General features: G+C 57.2%; 2 protein-coding genes across 6 annotated transcripts in view; one reads left to right on the plus strand and one right to left on the minus strand.

Moving 5' to 3' along the window:
- The first annotated feature begins 2,476 nt into the window (after nt 1–2,476).
- TP53I11 (tumor protein p53 inducible protein 11) lies at nt 2,477–8,689 on the plus strand. The gene is made up of 7 exons (XM_060105397.1): nt 2,477–2,528; nt 3,322–3,481; nt 4,109–4,167; nt 4,379–4,427; nt 4,784–4,880; nt 5,892–5,993; nt 6,438–8,689. Exons 2-7 carry the CDS (start codon nt 3,353–3,355, stop codon nt 6,569–6,571), a joined length of 570 nt encoding a protein of 189 aa, XP_059961380.1. The 5' UTR covers nt 2,477–2,528; nt 3,322–3,352; the 3' UTR covers nt 6,572–8,689.
- Nucleotides 8,690–10,684: 1,995 nt separating this feature from the next.
- The window catches only part of TSPAN18 (tetraspanin 18), a 187,860-nt gene continuing 180,912 nt past the window's right edge, over nt 10,685–17,632 (minus strand). For all 5 annotated transcript variants that reach the window (XM_060105395.1, XM_060105396.1, XM_060105392.1 and 2 more), the window contains 2 exons: nt 13,816–13,899; nt 10,685–11,740 (listed from right to left, as the gene is read on the minus strand). In XM_060105395.1, coding sequence (XP_059961378.1) covers nt 11,693–11,740; nt 13,816–13,899 — 132 coding nt within the window. In that variant the 3' untranslated portion in view covers nt 10,685–11,692. The remainder of the gene's footprint in view (nt 11,741–13,815; nt 13,900–17,632) is intronic.

A 17,632-nucleotide genomic window follows, 5' to 3' on the forward strand; every position in this document is an offset into this window, starting at 1 on the left:
CGCTCTTCACGGAGGTCACATCTTGTATTCTCACAGCATCCCTATGAGGGAAGACCCTTTGCTTCCCCAACTATGGATGGGGTGACTGAGGCACAGAGAGTGTAAGTGACTTGCCCACAGGCACACAGCTAAGAAGTGGTAGCCCTGAGATTTGAACTCAGAGAGTATGGCTTCTGCAGCTAAGCTCTTCTGGCTTTAGCAGTTAGCTGGCACTTTATAAAATACTTTCTGTCCATTATTTTGTTTCTGCTTTGACCAGGCCTAGGGAAGATGTAAGGATTGTTGTTTCCATTTCACAGATGAGAAGACTGGGGCTCAGAGAATCAACTTACTCTGATTCGTGCCTGACAGATCAGCATCCCTGTCCCCATGCAGGCTGTAAGCTACTTAAGGGCAGGGACCCAGTCCCACCACCCCTACATGGCTCACAGCACATCCTCGCTAAATGCAGTCCTTTCATTTAAATGTGTAGGTGCTGTGCTGCGTGCTCTTGACCAAGCTTCTCCTTTTGCCCCTGGATCTCGAGGAGCTGGGAATTACAGCTCCATTTCACAGATGGGGAAGACTGAGGCTCAGAGCAGTGTGACTTGTCCACTAAACATAGGCAGTAAGGGACACAGCAGGACTGAGTCAGGCAGCCTGGCCGGCCTGGGTGAGAAGAGTTAAAACACTATGGAGACCTATATGAAGGGCTAAAGTCAAGTCTGAGCATACCTGGTGCTGGCGAGGATGGGGAGGAATGGGAACACTCATGCACTGTGGGGAAACGGAAATGGTTCACTGCTCTGGAAAGCAGTCTGGCACCTTCTTCTAGAGTTAAACGTAGATTTACCATATAACTCAATATAATTCCACGCCCAGGTATTTACCTTCGAGAAATGAAAACTCATGGTCACACCAAAACCTGCACATGAATGTTTATAGCAGCTCTATTCATAATTGTCAAACTCTGAAACAACTCAGATGTCCTTCAGTGAGTGACAGGGTAAACAAACTGGTACGTTGACGCCAGGTACTGGTACATTGATTCCCACTCTCCTGGCGAGAGGAAGGGAACGTCCATATACACAGCAGCCTGCATGAGTCTGAAAGGCATGATGCTGAATGAAAGAAGCGGGTATCCACGGTTATATACTACATGCTCCCATTTATGTAACACATTTGAAAAAACAGAAACAAAACTATAGTGGCAGACAACAGATCGGCGGTTGCCTGGGGTTAGGGGTGAGGGGAGGGTCTGACTGGTGATGCAGCTGCCCTGGGTCCTGATTTGGAGGCGGTGGTTGCCTGGATCTATACATGTGCTAAGATTCATATAACTACAGACCCCAAAGAAGGTTCATTTCACTGTATGCAAATTAAAAAATAGAAGGCCAGAGAGGAGGCCGGAAGAGGAAGGGTGGAGACCAGCCTGCCTGGTGCTTCCTTCATGGAAGGATGGGTGAGGGGCCAATGGCTTGCTGGCTCCCTGGGGGCAGCCTCCCGCAGGTCCACCTGGCAAGTGGGAGGGACGCCAGGCTGATTATAGCTTCTACCTGGATTCACCAGAAGGTGGTAGCAAGCGGCTGAGGTGTTGTGACAGTGCCCGGCCCCCAACCCCGAGGAGCCTGGTTAAACCCTCGCTGCCCCGGGCGGCTGCCCCCGCTGACCAGCATCAGCCATTCATTGAGCTGCCTTCCTGGTCACCACCAGCCGCCGCCTCCCATTCCCCGGGATGTATATACGTGGGAGAGGAAAGCATAGCTGCCCCTGTTTTACAGGTGAGGAGCTAGGCCAGGGGGCTTAGGAGGGACGTGGGGCCTGGACGTTACTCACTAAAGACCTCCAGTAATGACCTTGGCCATTATTTCCAAACTCGAGCTGGTATGCTCCCTGCCCAGTTCATCCAGTGTAAAGCCATGTTATCCAAACCCCCCACCATTTGATTCTTTGTTCTGATGTTTATTTGCTGGGTGCTTTATTTTGTTCTAAGACACTGGGTCTTAGTGTCTTAGAGGCTGGAAAACTGGAGGTGACCTGGGGACACTTCTGTGCCCTGCCTCTGGCTGGGGCTGAGAGGGTGAGACTTGCTGGGGGCCACACAAAGACCTGAGTCTGATGCCTGGTTGGGGGGTCCAGCAAGCCCACCTCAGGTCCCTGGTTGAGGGACAGGCAACTTCTGAGCCTTGTCTGTTATCGGGGGTGGTTTTCCTACCTTGCTGGAGAGTAGCTGTGGGTGGGAAAGAGGTGCACGGATATGGGAAGCACCTAGCACTGGTGCGGCACGTGATAGGGTGGGGATACTACCATTTTTCAATCCGGTCTTCTATCGAACCTCATTGAACTTGGTTTTCTCATCTGTATGATGGGTGTAAATAGTACCCACCTTGCAGGGTGGCTGTGATCAGAGGAGCCCCCTCAGGGCCAGCTTCTGGAAGCCTTTACCTCACTGTGATTTACACTGTCGTCTCCTCCACATAGATTTTGTGCTGACTGAAGGTCAGGACGGCCACTCAACTCACATCAGCGTCTCCACTGCCCGGCACACAGTAGGTGCTCAAGAGCTGGTCTGAGGTGGAGCTGGGGGGAGGCTGGAGGTTGGGGGCCATCAAGGATCGTGGGCAGACCTAGGGGGGGTGAGGGGAGAGCAGGGAGGGGCAAGGCCCAAACTGCTGCCACAGAGCCCTGCCAACTCTCCTGGCCATCCCTCCTCTGGCTCAGCTGGGTCCTGGGGTCACCCGCTCCCCTTGTTTTCAGTTCTGGCAGGTTAGAGGGAGGTTGTCTGGGAGGGTGGGTGGGAGGGCTTGCTGGGCAGGGGAATTGTCTGGGCAAAAGTTCAATGGCGGCCTGGACTCCAGAACTCAGGAGCCCTACCCAGGCTTGGGTAGACCCTTCCCTCTTCTGGCAAGGCTGACCCAGACCCCAGTTTGCCCCCTACCCCCAGGAACCTTTGGGTACAGTCTATCCAGGCCTGAATGCCTTGTCCTGGGCCTATACCTCCTCCAGGGCTGTCGGTAAGGCTCCCTCCGGCCTGGTCGTCTGGGGTGTGCCACATCCACTTAGGCCAGACGGCTGGAAGGCCTTAGGACCATCTGCCCTAACGCATTTTACAGATGAGGAAGCTGAGGCCAGGAGAGGGCAGTGACTTGACCCTTTTAATCACACAGTCGGGTGGTTAGGGAGCCCAGTACTGAACCTGGGCCCTCAGATTCCTCCTCCAGTGTCCACCTGCTGCCCCAGGTTGAGGGGAAGGCCTCCCCAGGCCCTGGGCTGGGGTCTGGCTGCCCTCTGAGATCTAGAAGCTGGGCAGGACCCGTGGCTGAGGCTGGTGTCTCGCTGCAGCCCTCCTACAGAGGTCGGGCTCCAGGACAAGATGGCAGCCAAGCAGCCCCCACCTCTCATGAAGAAGCACAGCCAGACGGACCTTGTGAGCCGCCTGAAGACCCGCAAGATCCTCGGCGTGGGCGGGGAGGATGACGATGGGGAGGTCCACCGCTCCAAGGTGGGTAGAGCTCGGAGGAGGGGCCTTGAACCAGCCACATGGGCGTCTGCCTTGAGCACCAATTTGGGGAGGCAGATCTGGCCCACTGTTTGGGGAGAAGAATAGCTGAGACCCATTACAGCTGCAGGGAGCACCCAGATTTAGCTCATATTTTCTAGAAGTCTAATGGATATGTCAGAGGAGTAGTAGCAATAATGAAAATGGATTGTTAGAATTAGTTGAGTGCTTATTATTTGCTTGTTATGGCACCAGCTACTTTATAAGCATTATTTACCCTGGGAGATGTAGGGTCAGTTATTAACCCATTTAATAGATGAGGAAACTGAGACTCAGCGAGGTTAAGGACTTCCCCAGGGCCAAACCAATAAGTGGCAGAGCCAGCCTTCAAGCCCACATCTGGCCGACCTCTGAGCTTTCATCCTCAGCCACTGTATTTTCAGCTTCCCATAAGCCCCGGTGTCAAGAGGAGGAAGAGAGGGTGTGCCTCAGTGTGACCCTCCCAGCCTGGGTGACCCTTTGGCTAAGCAGAACCACCTGGGCATCCAGGGGTCTCTGGGAGGGGGTGAGTAGACTGGGCAGGCAGAGCTGCCTTCAGCCTGGTTGCCTCTGACCCCTCTGTGTCCACAGATCAGCCAGGTCTTGGGCAATGAGATGAAGTTTGCTGTTCGGGAGCCTTTGGGCCTCAGGTGAGCATTACGAGTTTGGTGGGGGGCAGGGCTAGGGGGAGGGGCTCATCAGCCTTGCCCCTGTGTAGTCTTGTCTTTGGTTCCATCCCGTCAAATTCCCTCCCCCAGACCAGCCATCCCTGGGCATCTTGGCTGGAGAGGGAAGGGTCCTGTGGGGCCTGGGGTGGCAGCAAGGGGTCTGGCTCTGACCTTCCTCTCCACGCCTCCCCAGGCTCTGGCAGTTTGTTTCTGCTGTGCTCTTCTCCGGCATAGCCATCATGGTGAGTCCCTGCCCCACCCCTGGGACCTGGCCCCCTCCCCTGCCCTGGGACCCCGGCTGCCTTTCTCCACACAGCCATCATATTGAAGCCCCATCTGTCCAGACTCTCTGGCTGCCTCCATGACCTGTTCTCCTGACGCTTATCCCCACCTGTGCCCTGCCCTGGAGCATCCTAGCTCCCATGGTCCTTGGTCCCACTTCCTGTCACTGGAACCTCAGATCTTCTGTCCTGGTAGGGAGGGGTCGGGGGCAGTCAGTGTCCTGACCCTGGACTGCTACTGGGGAAAGGAAGGACATGTCCAGGGGAAGTTTCCACAGTGAGCCCCTCACCCTGAGCCTCCCGCCCGCTGTCCGCAGGCCCTCACCTTTCCCGACCAGCTCTATGATGCAGTCTTTGACGGAGCGCAGGTGACCAGCAAGACCCCCATCCGCCTCTATGGCGGCGCCCTCCTCAGTGAGTATTGCTGGGGCAGACTCTGGGGAGGTGATAGGCAGCCGAGGGACCAATAGGGGCTGAGGGAACATGGGGAGGCTTCTTTGTGCAGGGGCTCCCCTTCTCAGAACCCACGCTTCAGCCAACAAGTCTGTCTCTGCTGGGTGTGTGCTGCCATCTCGTGGCCACTGGTAGAATGTCCCCAGGGGATTGGGACTGTCTTGGCCATCATCTGGGACAAAGCACTTATTGAGTGCCTGCTGTGTGCAGTGCACCACCTGGGCATTGGGGTAGAGAAATGAAAGAAGCCCAGGCTCCGCCCTCCAGGGCCTCACAGCCCAGAGGAGGAGGCAAAATCAACACAGTGTCTGTAAAACCCTCGCCCTTGGACCGCCCATTTGAACCACTTCTGTTTCCTCTCCAACCTGAGTCACACGCAGCAGTGCCTGTTAGGAAGCTAAACGACAGCATTTAAAACCCAGCACTGGGGCTGTCCCTCCTCTCCTCCAAAACATTCTATGGCTCCCTATTACCCGCAGACTGAAGTCCCAGCTCCTTCCGGTCTCTGATATGCAGGGTCATCTGTGGGGTGGATCCAGCCTACCTTCCAAACCTCCCTCCCCCACATCCCATGGTGGGCCCCGGACTCCAGCCGCACCTCCTGAGGACCAGTCCCCGGTTTCAGAAGGCCTCCACGACTTTGCCACGCAGTTTCCCAAGCCTTGTGCCAGTTTCACTTCTACTCCACCTTCAAGGGCCAGCGCCAGTAGCTCTGGGGTGGGGTTGGGGGGTGGGGACTGCGACAGCTTCAGTCCCTTCAGCCACGCGATGGGGAGCTAGTGTTACGGGGTTATGGGTCAGGTTGGATGACGGATGAGTTTTAATTTGAGCAGTGGGAGTGGGGGCAGGGCATGTCCGGGATCCTGGCTACTTTGTCAAAGGGAGGAGGACCAGGCCCCCTGCCCGTCCCCCAAGGGGGCGGGTGGATCAGGCTACTCCGCCCCCCACTCCCCTCTTTGTCCCCCACCCCAGGCATCTCCCTGATCATGTGGAACGCTCTCTACACGGCTGAGAAGGTCATCATCCGATGGACTCTGCTCACCGAAGCCTGCTACTTCTCGGTCCAGTTCTTGGGTGAGTCCTGAGGTGGGCAATGATGGGGAGGCTGATGGGGTACAGGGTGAGGGCAGCTTGGCCCCTGGCCTCCCAACTCTTGCCACTTGTTTTCTGGGAAGTGATGAAAACCTGTGCGAGGGGGAGGGACTCCTGTGGCTGGGTTGACCTGTACACCTGCACACCTGTACTCACGCAGCTGGTATGTGCCTGTATCCTCCTGCATACACACCCGTGCACCCACAATCCACTGCTCACTTGTGGACCCACTTGTGTGATGGCACACACCCAGTTCTGCCCACATGATCGCCCCCCATACCTGCCGTGGTTAGGCAGCTGATAGGATGCCCCAGCTCAGGGCGGGGGCCAGTCAGGCAGCCACCCTGGGGCCCATGGCATCCCGTGCTGTGGGTAAGGGATATCCCCACCTCTGACCTGTGTCCCCTCCTGGCCTCTCTCCCACAGTGGTCACTGCCACGCTAGCCGAGACGGGCCTCGTGTCCCTAGGGATCCTGCTGCTCCTGGCCAGCCGCCTCCTTTTTGTCGCCATCTGCGTTTACTACTATTACCAAGTCGGCCGAAAACCCAAGAAAGTGTAGCCGCCCGCCGGGCCAGGGGCCCCTCTGGGGCAGGGAGGCCTGGGGACCTTGGGCTCCCTTTGGTTCCGGAAGGCAGGAAGGACCCTGCCCCAGGCAGGCAGGAGTGGCCGCCTTCCTCTCCTCCTGGGCCCTCAGGTTTGGGGAGGGATGGAGCCTCTGCACCTCATCCTTCCCCCCACACAGTGACGCTTCCTCTTCATGGGTCTCTCGGCCTCTGGATCCCCTGGACAGATGCTCAAGGAAGAGCCTGAGTCACAGGCATCCAGCCAAGGCCAGGCTCCTGCCCCTCTGTCACAAGACGCTTCTTTCCTGAGAGGCTGTGGACTGCCTCCTTGTTCTCGCCCAGGCCCCCAGCCAGTCTAGTGCCCAAGCAGCTGAACTTGGCTTCTGCTCATGCCTGGAAAACCTTCGAATTTGACCCCGGGCCCCTTCCCTTCCATGCGGGCGCTCTCCACATGTAGGAGACCCTCTGCCCCCTAAACACACAGTGCAGCTGCGGGCTGGCAGGCGGGGGTCCGCCTTTGACCCCTGGCACCACCCCTTCCGCCTTCTGTGAGGTGGGCTGCAGGTCGCAGGGCCCTGTGCTAGGCCCGGCCGCCACGACCTCTCCTCGGGCCTCGCTCTTGGTTGCTCTGCCCCCACCCAGCTCCTGAAGGCCCCTAGGTGCCCCCTCTCCCAACGGGCCTGGGTCCAGAGTCTGCCAAGGGCCTCAGCCACAGGCCGGCCCTGACAGATGGACACCCGGGTAACCCCAGATGGCGGCCACCTGTAAGTGACGGGGTTTGTGGATGAGGAAGAGAGAGAAGCATGTCTTCATCACTTGGCGTGTCCTCCAGGGTCCGAGGTGCACCTGACTCAGCCTCCTTACCCCCCTCCCCAGGGTGCTGCCCTCTGGCCCTCTGGCCTGGGGTGCCTCTGAGGCCCGGCTGGGTAGGACTGGGTGCCCTTCAAGCTCAGCAGGGGCAAAAAATAGAAATATTTCAGCAAGCCGCCTCCTCTCATGCCCAGCCCCCATCAAATGCCCTGGAGGAGGCCAACAGCTGGCTCCCTCAGGGATGAAGACCCCTGCAGGCCTAGCAGCCTGTGTGCCCCCCGTGAGTCCTTTAACCGATGCCCCCCTTCCCTCCGGCACCCCAGGAATGGCAGCCCCCATGTCCTGGGGACAGACGTGGAGAGAAGCAGCCCCGGCCCCAGACTTGCTTCCCGTCTTGGAAAAGAGCGTTTAGGGGGTGAGATGATTGGTCCTTAGGTGTAGCCCAGCTCTGGCTGCTGCGCCCTGGGCCCGGGCCCTGCCCGCGCTGGGCCTCGCTGCCCTCCCGCGTGCCCAGCTGTCCCTGCAGCCACACGTCCAGGGACACAGCCTGTGCCCAGTGGAGCACGGCACCGCCGCTGTTAACACAGCCGAGGAGAGAGGCCCAGCGGGTTGGGCGCCCAAGGCTGTGCTGCTGGTAACCACGGCCGAGCGGAAGGGAGGCTAGACACTAAGGAGGGGCTGTCCTCTCCTGGCCTCCATCTTTCGAGGCTGAAGTTCGTGCCTCTTCGCAGAATCCTGCCCCCAACCGCCGAGCCCCAGGCAGGCCCAGAGCCACGGCAGCCTTTGGGAAGTGGTACTAGCTGCTGGGCAGTGCCCCCAAGCCAAGGCATGTCCTCTGAGCTGACCCATGCTTCTTGAGGCCTGGCTAGCATGCCGCCAAGCGGTGGATGGTCCGTCCTAATGACCGCTGGGCTTGGCGGATAGATTTCCCCCGGGAGGCTAGCAGGGCAGAGGGAAGTCCGGGCGCTGGAGCCGGGCTTTGTGCCGGGCGTCCGCGGGGGCTGAGCCAGCCAAGCTGAGGGAGGGTGGCAGGACCTTGTCCCCGGCGGTGGTAATGCGGGCCTGCCGGGACGATGCTGTCCTGGTTCCGTCCCTCCTAAGGGTTTGGGAGAACCCAGAATGCCCCTTCCCCGATTCACTTGCCAGCCTCCTGCCTCGGCCCAGCTTCCCCACCCCGCCCGCAAACCAAGACCACCTTTCCTCACGGTCACTATTTATTCTTCGTTCCTTTCTCTTTTTGTAAGAAACAGTCACAAAAACCAGTGCAAAACTATCAGTGTGGGCGCCCTGCTTTATATTACAAAAACTCCTCTTGATCTAGAATATAAAAAAGGGAAGCTCACAGGAAATAAACTTGATAAATTAGCTCTGCTACCTACCGCAAGGAACACTTAGAGTTTTCAAAATAGACTTTCGACATAGGACCCACCGGGGAGGGGAAGAGGGGGCTTCTAGGGAGATGGGGGTGCTGGGCCTTGGCCGGTTTGGGGGATCCTGTCTGGGCCCCTTAGGCATGGAGAGGAGAGAGGGGACAAGGGAGGCTGGGGAGGGGCCCCAGTGCCCAGCCACTAAGCAGGGAAGGTGGCCTTTGGTGCTGGGCGGGGTATGTGACCAAGTGCAAGGTCTCCCCTGGCACCTGGCCTGTTAGCAGGGTCAGGAAGTCTCAGCACAGAGACTTCCTACCCTCCCGCCTCCTCCAGCAGCCCCAAATTGCCATCTGCACCTATTAGGGGCTGTTGCCGCTGGCCTTTGCCTTCTCGTGCCCCCTCAGAATGGCCACTGGGAGCCTTGCAAATAGCTACCAGCCTGCATTAATGCTACAGAGCAGAGACGCCTGCTTCCCCTTTCCAGCCCCAGAGTGTCATCAGCGGGGGCAGATCCGGACTCCTTGGCCCCTTTCTGGAGAGCCCTTGGGGATGAGAGTCTTACATATGCCCTCAAACCCGCCTCACCCAGGTGTTCCTCCACGACCAGCCTTTCTTCTCGGGGGCCCGGAGGGGGTGGTGCCCGATGCCCGGCTCTTCTTACCTTGAAGGCCCCAGATTCTCCTGGGCAGTGGGGACCAGATGGGGCCCTGATGCCTGGGGAACCCCTGGACCGAAGTCACACAGCTGCCCAATTTGACCCTAAGCCCTACCTAGCCAGCCTTTTTTTTTTTTTTTGTCAACCACACGCCAGCCCTTTGCCTCTGCCAGGAAGTTGGAGCCAATTAGTGAGTGGTCTAGAGACCTGCGCTGGGGTACAAGCTGCACGGCCCCCTGGGTCCTGGGGTTGCCCAGTCGCTAGGGAGTTCATAACATCATTTATGGAATTGCCAGGGCAGACTGATACAGGGACAATATGGAAAGACCCAGCCCACAATGGGCCAGGACTGGTGGGGACAGCAGGGTGAGTGCAAGGGGGAAGGGGAGAAATGAGGGGAGGGTCAAACGAAATCTTTACAGCAGGCACAGAGCTCTGGCTGCATCTCAGAAGGGGGTTGGTGGCAGAGCAGGGGAGCACTGGGCTCTAGGCCGCTGCTGTGTCTCCCAGTGGCTGGAAAGCTGGAGGGGAGGCTGGAAGCTGGCACAGGGCCTTTGAGATAGAATGGGCTCTTCCCAGACCCTGAAGAGGGACAATGGAAAGAGGAGAGCAGGCACCATACTGTCCCTTCCACACCCATCCCTCAACAAGCTTGAGCTGTTTGGCAGACATCACTAATCAAGATTACACTGTCCTCCCCCACTGAGCCCAGACTAAGCCTCAGATTCTCCTCTGGCAGCCATTCCTGATTGGTCAGGGTCAAGGCGTCTTGCAATACAGTTGCTAACACTGGTCTAGAATTTGAGACCTGCATATGAGGGGCTGATTTGTGGGTGCTGTGTGGGTGTGAGTCTGTGGGGAAACCTCTCCCTGCCAGATCCTGGAGGAAACACTCAGAAATGTGCTATGGACAGCAAAGGGACAGGAAAACCGTGTCACAGCAGAAATGATGAGGTGCCCTGGGGTTCTTTAGCCCGGAAATAACGGGGCTCGGGGGGACAACGTGTGGCCTTAACGCTTCGGGAAGGAGAGAGAGCAAGTGGGATGCCATGGACAGAACCACAGAAAAACAGAAACCTCCTCCGTGTATTGAGCTGGTGCTAAAGTCAGAGCAGTCCAAAGAGAAGCCTGTCTTGGGAGGTAGTAAGCTCCCCGTCCTTGGAGGTGTGCAAGAAGAAGGTGGAGAAGTCTTGGCAGGGATCTTGTAGAAGACATCTGAGTGGCAGTTCTGAGTGAGGAGAGGAGAACCAGATGATCTTGGGGGTTCCTTCCAGCCCTTCCAGCCCTGGGGGCCAGGGAATTGGTGGAGTTGGTGGAGGAAAGGTGGGCAGTGTAGAAAACGGGCTGTGGTGTGTGTGCATGTGTGTGTTCCTGGGACTTAGAGAAAAGTGTGGGGAGGTGGCAGGGAGGGCAGAGTCCAGAATTTTCTTAGCTGTGGAGCCGGGAAGAGGCAATTCCTGACCAGCTTGCCCGCTCGCTTCTGGGGAAACCAGGATGCAGAGGCCAGCGAGGGGTGTGAGCAGTAGGTCTGCTGGGACCAACAGAGCCTTGGAAGGAGTGACAGGCAGCCTGGGGATGGCGGGGTTCTTGTTCAGAACTGTCACACATGTGCTGTGTGACTGTGGATGAGAAACTGCTCCTCTCTGGGCTTTCCAGATTATTTGCTCCAACAGATGGGGAAGCACGGACCCTACCGGCTGGGTCATCCTTGGATCCAGCATCTGCAGCCCACTCTTGGCCCCAGGCTGAAGCAGGGACAACTCCATCCTCGGAGGACCAGGGGCTCCAAGTAGGTTCCAAGTCCTCAAGGACACGGTGACCAGGTCTCCTCGGGGCCCCTGGGCTTTGCCAACCTTTCTCCACAGTTTTCTTTTGCCTCCTTCTTGCCTAAATCCTTATTACTTCCTTGGCACCAGATCCTGAAGCTGTGAGTTGAGGGCCCAGGTCCCGAGCTGCCAGATCTGGCTGCACCAAGGAGGGGGCCTGGCCCTGGTGTTGCTTTGGTCTCTAGTGCAGACTGCATCCTGGGTTCAGGTGCCTGGGCCCCCGCGGAGAACCCCATGGCACCCATTCCGGAGTCCAGATGGGCTACATCAGTCCATATTTTTGCCTTCATTTTTTTTTGTTAAAAAAATAGCTATTTTCCTCTGCCCCATTTCCTGGCCACTCATCATGGCCTCACCTCCTCCCCCGGGGCCAAGAGGGCAGGGGTGAGGGAGAGGGGAGGGCATTGGGTGCTGGGCAGTGGTGGGTGGGGTGAGTCTTCAATCTTCAGGCCACACCCTCTACTGGATGCCCCGGAAGAGGCACATGGCAAAGATCATGGCAAAAAGCTGCAAAGAAAGTAGGGGTTTGCTTGTCAGGCTGGGCTCACAGCCCTCCAGGGGGCTGTCCCTCCCCCACGAGAAGGGGCTGTCTGCTCTGGGACAGGGAGGGGGCTCACCCATCACTCTTAGAGCACTCCTGCTGCTGGCGCTCCTGACACTGCCCTGGGGGCAAGCCCCTCTTGCCAGTCACTGGTCCCTTTCATGCCGTGTAGTCATGAAAAGAAGGGGGCTTTGAACATGGGTTCAAATCCAGCTGCCTTATTTGCCAGCAGCAAACTTGGGCCAATACTCAGTTCCCTTCTCTGGGCCTGAGTATGTATCAAGAGCCTACCATGTGCCGGGCACGGTTCTAAGTGCTGTCTCTGAAACATTTTCGCAGACCAGGAAGTGAGACACAGGGAGGTCAGGTGACCCACCTAAGGTCACACAGCTACAAATGGAGGATCCAGGCTTGGAGTCTAGGTATTCTGACTCCAGAGACCATGCTCCTAGCCCCTGCACTCGCCTCCTTCCAACTCACAGGAAGGAGGTGAGATTGAAGTCTAAGGCAATTAACGATGTAATGAGGCCTGTTATACAGTAGATGCTTAATTAGAAGTTACCAGGATTGTTACTAATAGACAAGGAAGATGCAGCCCTTCTCCAAACTAGGAGCACAATCACTGAGCACCTGTCTAAGGGCCCTGGGGTAGTGGGGTGTGCAGAGACCCTGACTCAGAGATGCCCATTTCTTCAGACTGGCTGATGCCCCTGTGCCAGAGCTCTTGCAAGTAGCGCAAGGCGCAGTCCACAGACCACAGGCTCATGGCCGAACCTCCAGGAGGGACAGTGGGGTGGAGGCAAAGCATACGGTAAAGGTCCCCGAATCAGAGCAGGGTTCTTTCTGCCTGGCACAGAGGCCACAGCTGGGCTTGTGGGCTGGGTGTGAGGGCAGTAGGTCAGGAACATAGGCATTGCTTAGCGAGCCCCTATTACACGCGAGGCACGTAGTCCCCAGCACCTGTAAGCCCCACCGTGCCCTAGGAGCAGGCTTTTAGCACCATGTTGCAGATAAGGAAACTGTGGCTCGGGCATCCTGTGCGTGGGGCGAGGCCGAGCTGGAAGGTGAACTCTAGAAGCCCATGTTCTTCCTGCAGGGGACCCACGCCTGCGTTTTCCCAGGGGGTCTGGTACTGATTTGTGTTTCCTGTTCATTGTTTCCTCCTAGGAGAGGATTTGTTCACCTAGAACAGCGTTGGCATACAGTAGGGGCTCAATCTTTGCTTGACGAACGAATGAATGAATGACCCCTCCCTCTCCCCATCCTCAATAGTCTCCACAAAACTGCTCTAAGCAGGGCTGTAGGACACAGTAAGAAGCTAAGCAAGACCATGTTTATGGTGCCAGGTGGGAGGGGGAAGGCTGAGGATAGGGAGGCCTGATTTCATTTCCTGGCTGGCCGAAGACTGGCAGCCCCCTTCTTGAGATGGGCGGGCCTGGGCAAAGCCCTCTGCCCAACCTCCCAGGGCAGCGGGTTTGAGATCGGGAGAGGATGGTAGAAGGAAGGGAAGGGGGCAGCTCTGCCCTTTGGCCAAAGCGCCACCTAGTGGTGGCTCCAAGAGTCTGCGGCTGCCTTCCGTTTGAGGGGGCTCAGGGCCCTTCTGTCTTCACCTCTGGGGCTCAAGGTGCGCTTGTGAGGTTCTCAAGGCCCCGAAGGCCCTGAACACCCCACAGAGAATGGGCCTGATCTAGAAGCACAGGCTGTAGCCCCTCCCTGAAATCAGCTGCGTTGATCCTTCAGTCAGAGTTCACTCTGGACCATGGGTAGGGGTGAGGGCAGTGACTCTCAGGGCCTGTCCATCCCCACTGCCCGAAGACTTGCTCAGATGTGTCCAGAGTCCCAGGCTGACTCGCAGGCAGCAGGCAGACACGGCTGGGCTTACCTGCCCATCGTCCCTGCAGTGGGGACCCACTGGGTCCTGGGTTAAGGACCTGGAGATGGAGGCAGGCTGGGGGTGCAGGCCATGGGGGATCTGCCTGAGACCCTGTGTAGGTGTCTGTCTTGCTTCTGAGGAGCCACAGAAGCGGGGGCCTTTACTTACCTCGATGGCCAGCACCCCTATGGCGAGGGCTCCTGCCAGGTAGACGTAAGTTTCAAAGGCGTTGAGGATCACCGTGTAACAGCCCTGGGAGGGAAGGACCAGAGGTAAAGCCATAGCCAGGAAGGAGGGACAGAGGTGAAGGGCCAGCCTCAGGACTGGGGCGTGAAGCCTGGGAACTGGCATGTGGCCCCAAAGCTCAGGCAGCAGCAGGCCTACCCTGTCACACCGCTGCTGGGACAATTTGGTGGGGAGGAGAGGAGGAGGCAGGAGGCCCATAAGCTCAGCCACTTAGCAGCAATACACCAAAGACCCTCTTGGTCCTCCAGCCCCTAAGACGGGCTGAAAACTGCCAGCCTGACTGCTGCCGAATCAGCCACAGACCCTTTCTTCTTTTCTGATTGGAATATTGGGAAATTTCCAATACATACCTGGGCTCCTTGCTTCTCTCATAAAATCAGAAGATCCAGTGAGGTAAGCCATCATTTCTATGTGGCAGTACCTGGGGACAGGTGCTCCCTGGGGAACCACAGTCGCCACCATCCCCTATTGTCCCTCACCCACCCTCTCTACTCCTTCCCATTACCAGCCTGGCGGCTGGATTTTGGTTTGCAGCCTCTGCCCTAAGGAAACACAGCCCATTCTTCAAGACCCAGCACATACCTCGCCTCCTCCAGGCAGCCTTCCAGGACCAGCCCAGCTCCCACAGGGCCCCTTCTAAATGGATTGAACTCCTGTGCTATTACTGCTTTCTCAAGCAGTCCTCAGGATGTACAGACTGAGATAGAGATGGACCCAGAAAGACAGAAAGAGAAAGAGAGGGATGGCATGCGAGCAAAGCCAGGAGCTGCCAGCACGTGACCTCAGCCCCATCTGACCCTGGGTGCCTCACGTCTGGGTCATCTTCACGCCCATGCTCCTTCCCCCGGCACCATGCTGACCAGAGACTGATGCACGGTAGTTGCCTTGAATGAAATGCATTTTTAAAGGGGGAGAATTTTCTTTCTTTTATGAGAAGCTGTATATTCTTTGGGCCCAGCCAGAGGACCTGCAAGGGGAAGAGCCCCCAGGTGGGTGTGGGGATCATGCCTGGTCCCTGTTGGGTGACTCTGGCTGTTTCTGAGCTCTGTTGAGATTCTTGGGTGATTCTTAGGTGATTCTTGGGTGTTCACACCCATTGTCAATCACCCAGAAGCCCCGCCTCATTGGCCGGAAGTGGAAATGACGCCCCATGAGGCTGTGCCCAGGCAGGTGGACAGCAGGAAGTGATCTGGGCAGAGTGGCCAGGTGGATGGCATGAGACCCTCCTGCTGGAGGCCGATGGGGGCTGGGCAGGGAAGGCTCCCACAGGCCCGCCTTTGAGCACTCAGCAGCAAATAGGATGTACCCAGATAAACAGACCCCTCCAGCACGATGACCTGGATCCACAGTGCTCTTGGGGCTGATGGTGTGTCAGAATCATCTGGGAGGTGGTTAACAATGCAGATGCCAAGGCCTCACCCCCAAGACTCTGGATCAGGGGTCTGGTGTGGAGCCCAGGAAGCTACGTCATGAGCAGATGCCCCAGGTGATTTCTAATGCCTTTGCCATGGCCGGGCTTTAAGACACCACAGTCCCGGCAAGAACAACAGGGGAAGAAGGTCTTAGCTGAACTCGGGCCTTGTCTCAGCAGTGCCACTGGGAGCCCAGCTAAGGGCTGTGTGATCGGAGCCCTAAGGGTGCCCTCCCACAGGCCAGCTGGTCAGGAACCCAGAGTGGCTGGAGGCAACTTCAGAGCTGGCAGGGAAGCCCCATCCGCCTGGCCAGGCCAGGGCCATCTTGGATCCGCCTGCAGACCCGTGTCAGGGCAGAACTCAAACTGCCAACCCCCTTGGTCTGTTTAACTCTTTTTAAAGCATCGGAACCCCAACACGTAGAGCAATGGCAGCAGAAAGCTGGCCTGCTCTGGAGGGAAGGGAAGGGAGACAGGGAGGAGCCTGGGAAGGAGGCTTCTGGCCTCCCGTCATCCCCTCTGGCTGCCACCTGCCTCCCGGGGCCGACGACAGCACCCACTGCTGCACACCACCCCTCTACCCCAACACTGGCTTTGTCATGCAGTTTGGGGGCCTTCCAGACAAGAAGCACCAATAACCCGGGGAGAAGTGGTGGTTACACCAGCCACTTGCTTACTGGGCAAACTGATAGGCATAGCTCGTTTTATTGCATTTCGTGGATATCGTGTTTTTTTAGAAATTGAAGGCTTGTGGCAACCCTGCGTTAAGCACGTCTGTTGGTGCCATTTTTCCAACAGCAGTTGCTCACTTCGTGTCTCTGTGTCACATCTTGGTAATTCTCGCAGTACTTCAAACTGTGTCATTCTTACTAGATGTGGTACCGGATCTGTGATCGGTGACCTTTGACGTCACTACTACCTCTCGCTGATGGCTCAGATGATGGTTAGCATGTGTTTTTAGCAATAAAGCATTTTAAAATTACGGTATGCACACTGTCTTTTTAGACATAAGGCTATTGCACACTTAATAAAGTGTAGTGTAAACATAACTTTTATAGGCACTGGGAAACCAAAAAATTCGTGTCCCTCTCTTCATCACGGTGGTCTGGAATGGAACCCGCAGTATCTCTGAGGTGGGCCTGTACTTACTTCTTCTAGGTCTCACTTGCCCCATCCAGAAACCGGGGCTATGTAGGCTAACTATTTCATAGGATTGTGTGAGGATAAAATGAGATGCTCCAGACAAAGGACGTTGAACAGGGTTGGCAGGGAGCCAGCCCTCGGTCCCGTTAGGACCATGCTTCCTCTCTCTGTGCCCCTGGGTGGTGGGAAATGTCTGAGTGCAGAGTTGGGTGTGTGGGTTTACCCTCTATGGCCCTGGGGATCCGTGCACGAGACACACACACACACACACATACACACACACACACACACATACACACTCCCTGGGGATCCATGCAGGAGACACACACACACACACACACACATACACACTCCCTGGGGATCCATGCACGAGACACACACACACACACACACACACACACGCGCGCCCTGGGGATCCATGCATGAGACACACACACATACACACACACACAGATGCCCTGGGGATCCATGCACCACACATACACACACACACACACACACACACACACACCCCTATACTACAAGGGGACAGGAGGAGCAGTAAATCCCTTCCTGAACTTGAAGTTGATTTTATGTGCCTCACCCGGGCTGGTGGGTGGGAGATGTCCCCAGAGGGAAGATGTCCCTGCATCCCTCATCTGCTGTGGATGAGGTACCTGGGGCCTTAACTGCTCATCTGCCCTCTGCTGGGCTGCGGTACCAAAGACCCTTTGGGTCCCTGGGCTGAATCGAGGAGACCAGTTGGCTGATGGAGGCCCTGGTACTGAGACGCCCTCGGAGGGAGCAGTGAGGGCAGGGGGTGAACGGAAGATGCCGCCAACACTTAGCGAGTGTCTGCTCTGGCCAGAACTCTGCTGTGCCCTCATGTGCTTGTTAGGACTTAGTCCCCATTCCAGCCCCTCGGGGAAGAGGAAAGAAGGGAGGGAGCAGCTGGCTACTTGCTCAGGGTCACACCCAAGGAGGCAGGGAAGCGTATTTACACTGAGGGAAGTCCAAGCTCCCAGGAGCTGCATCAGGAAGCCTCGGTTCTCTCTCACCCAGGCGGGGTCCCTGGCTCAGGGCCCGGAGCTGCCTACAGCCCTGGGTATCACCTCTTCCTCACCCTCAGGATGGATGCCCACCCCTCATCCTGACCCTGCCCAGCGAGACGCTGCAGGGGACCATCTCTCCCCAGGCTGCCCCACA

This window comes from Mesoplodon densirostris, chromosome 7, assembly GCF_025265405.1.
Source record: "Mesoplodon densirostris isolate mMesDen1 chromosome 7, mMesDen1 primary haplotype, whole genome shotgun sequence".
NCBI classification, from domain to species: Eukaryota; Metazoa; Chordata; class Mammalia; order Artiodactyla; family Ziphiidae; genus Mesoplodon; species Mesoplodon densirostris.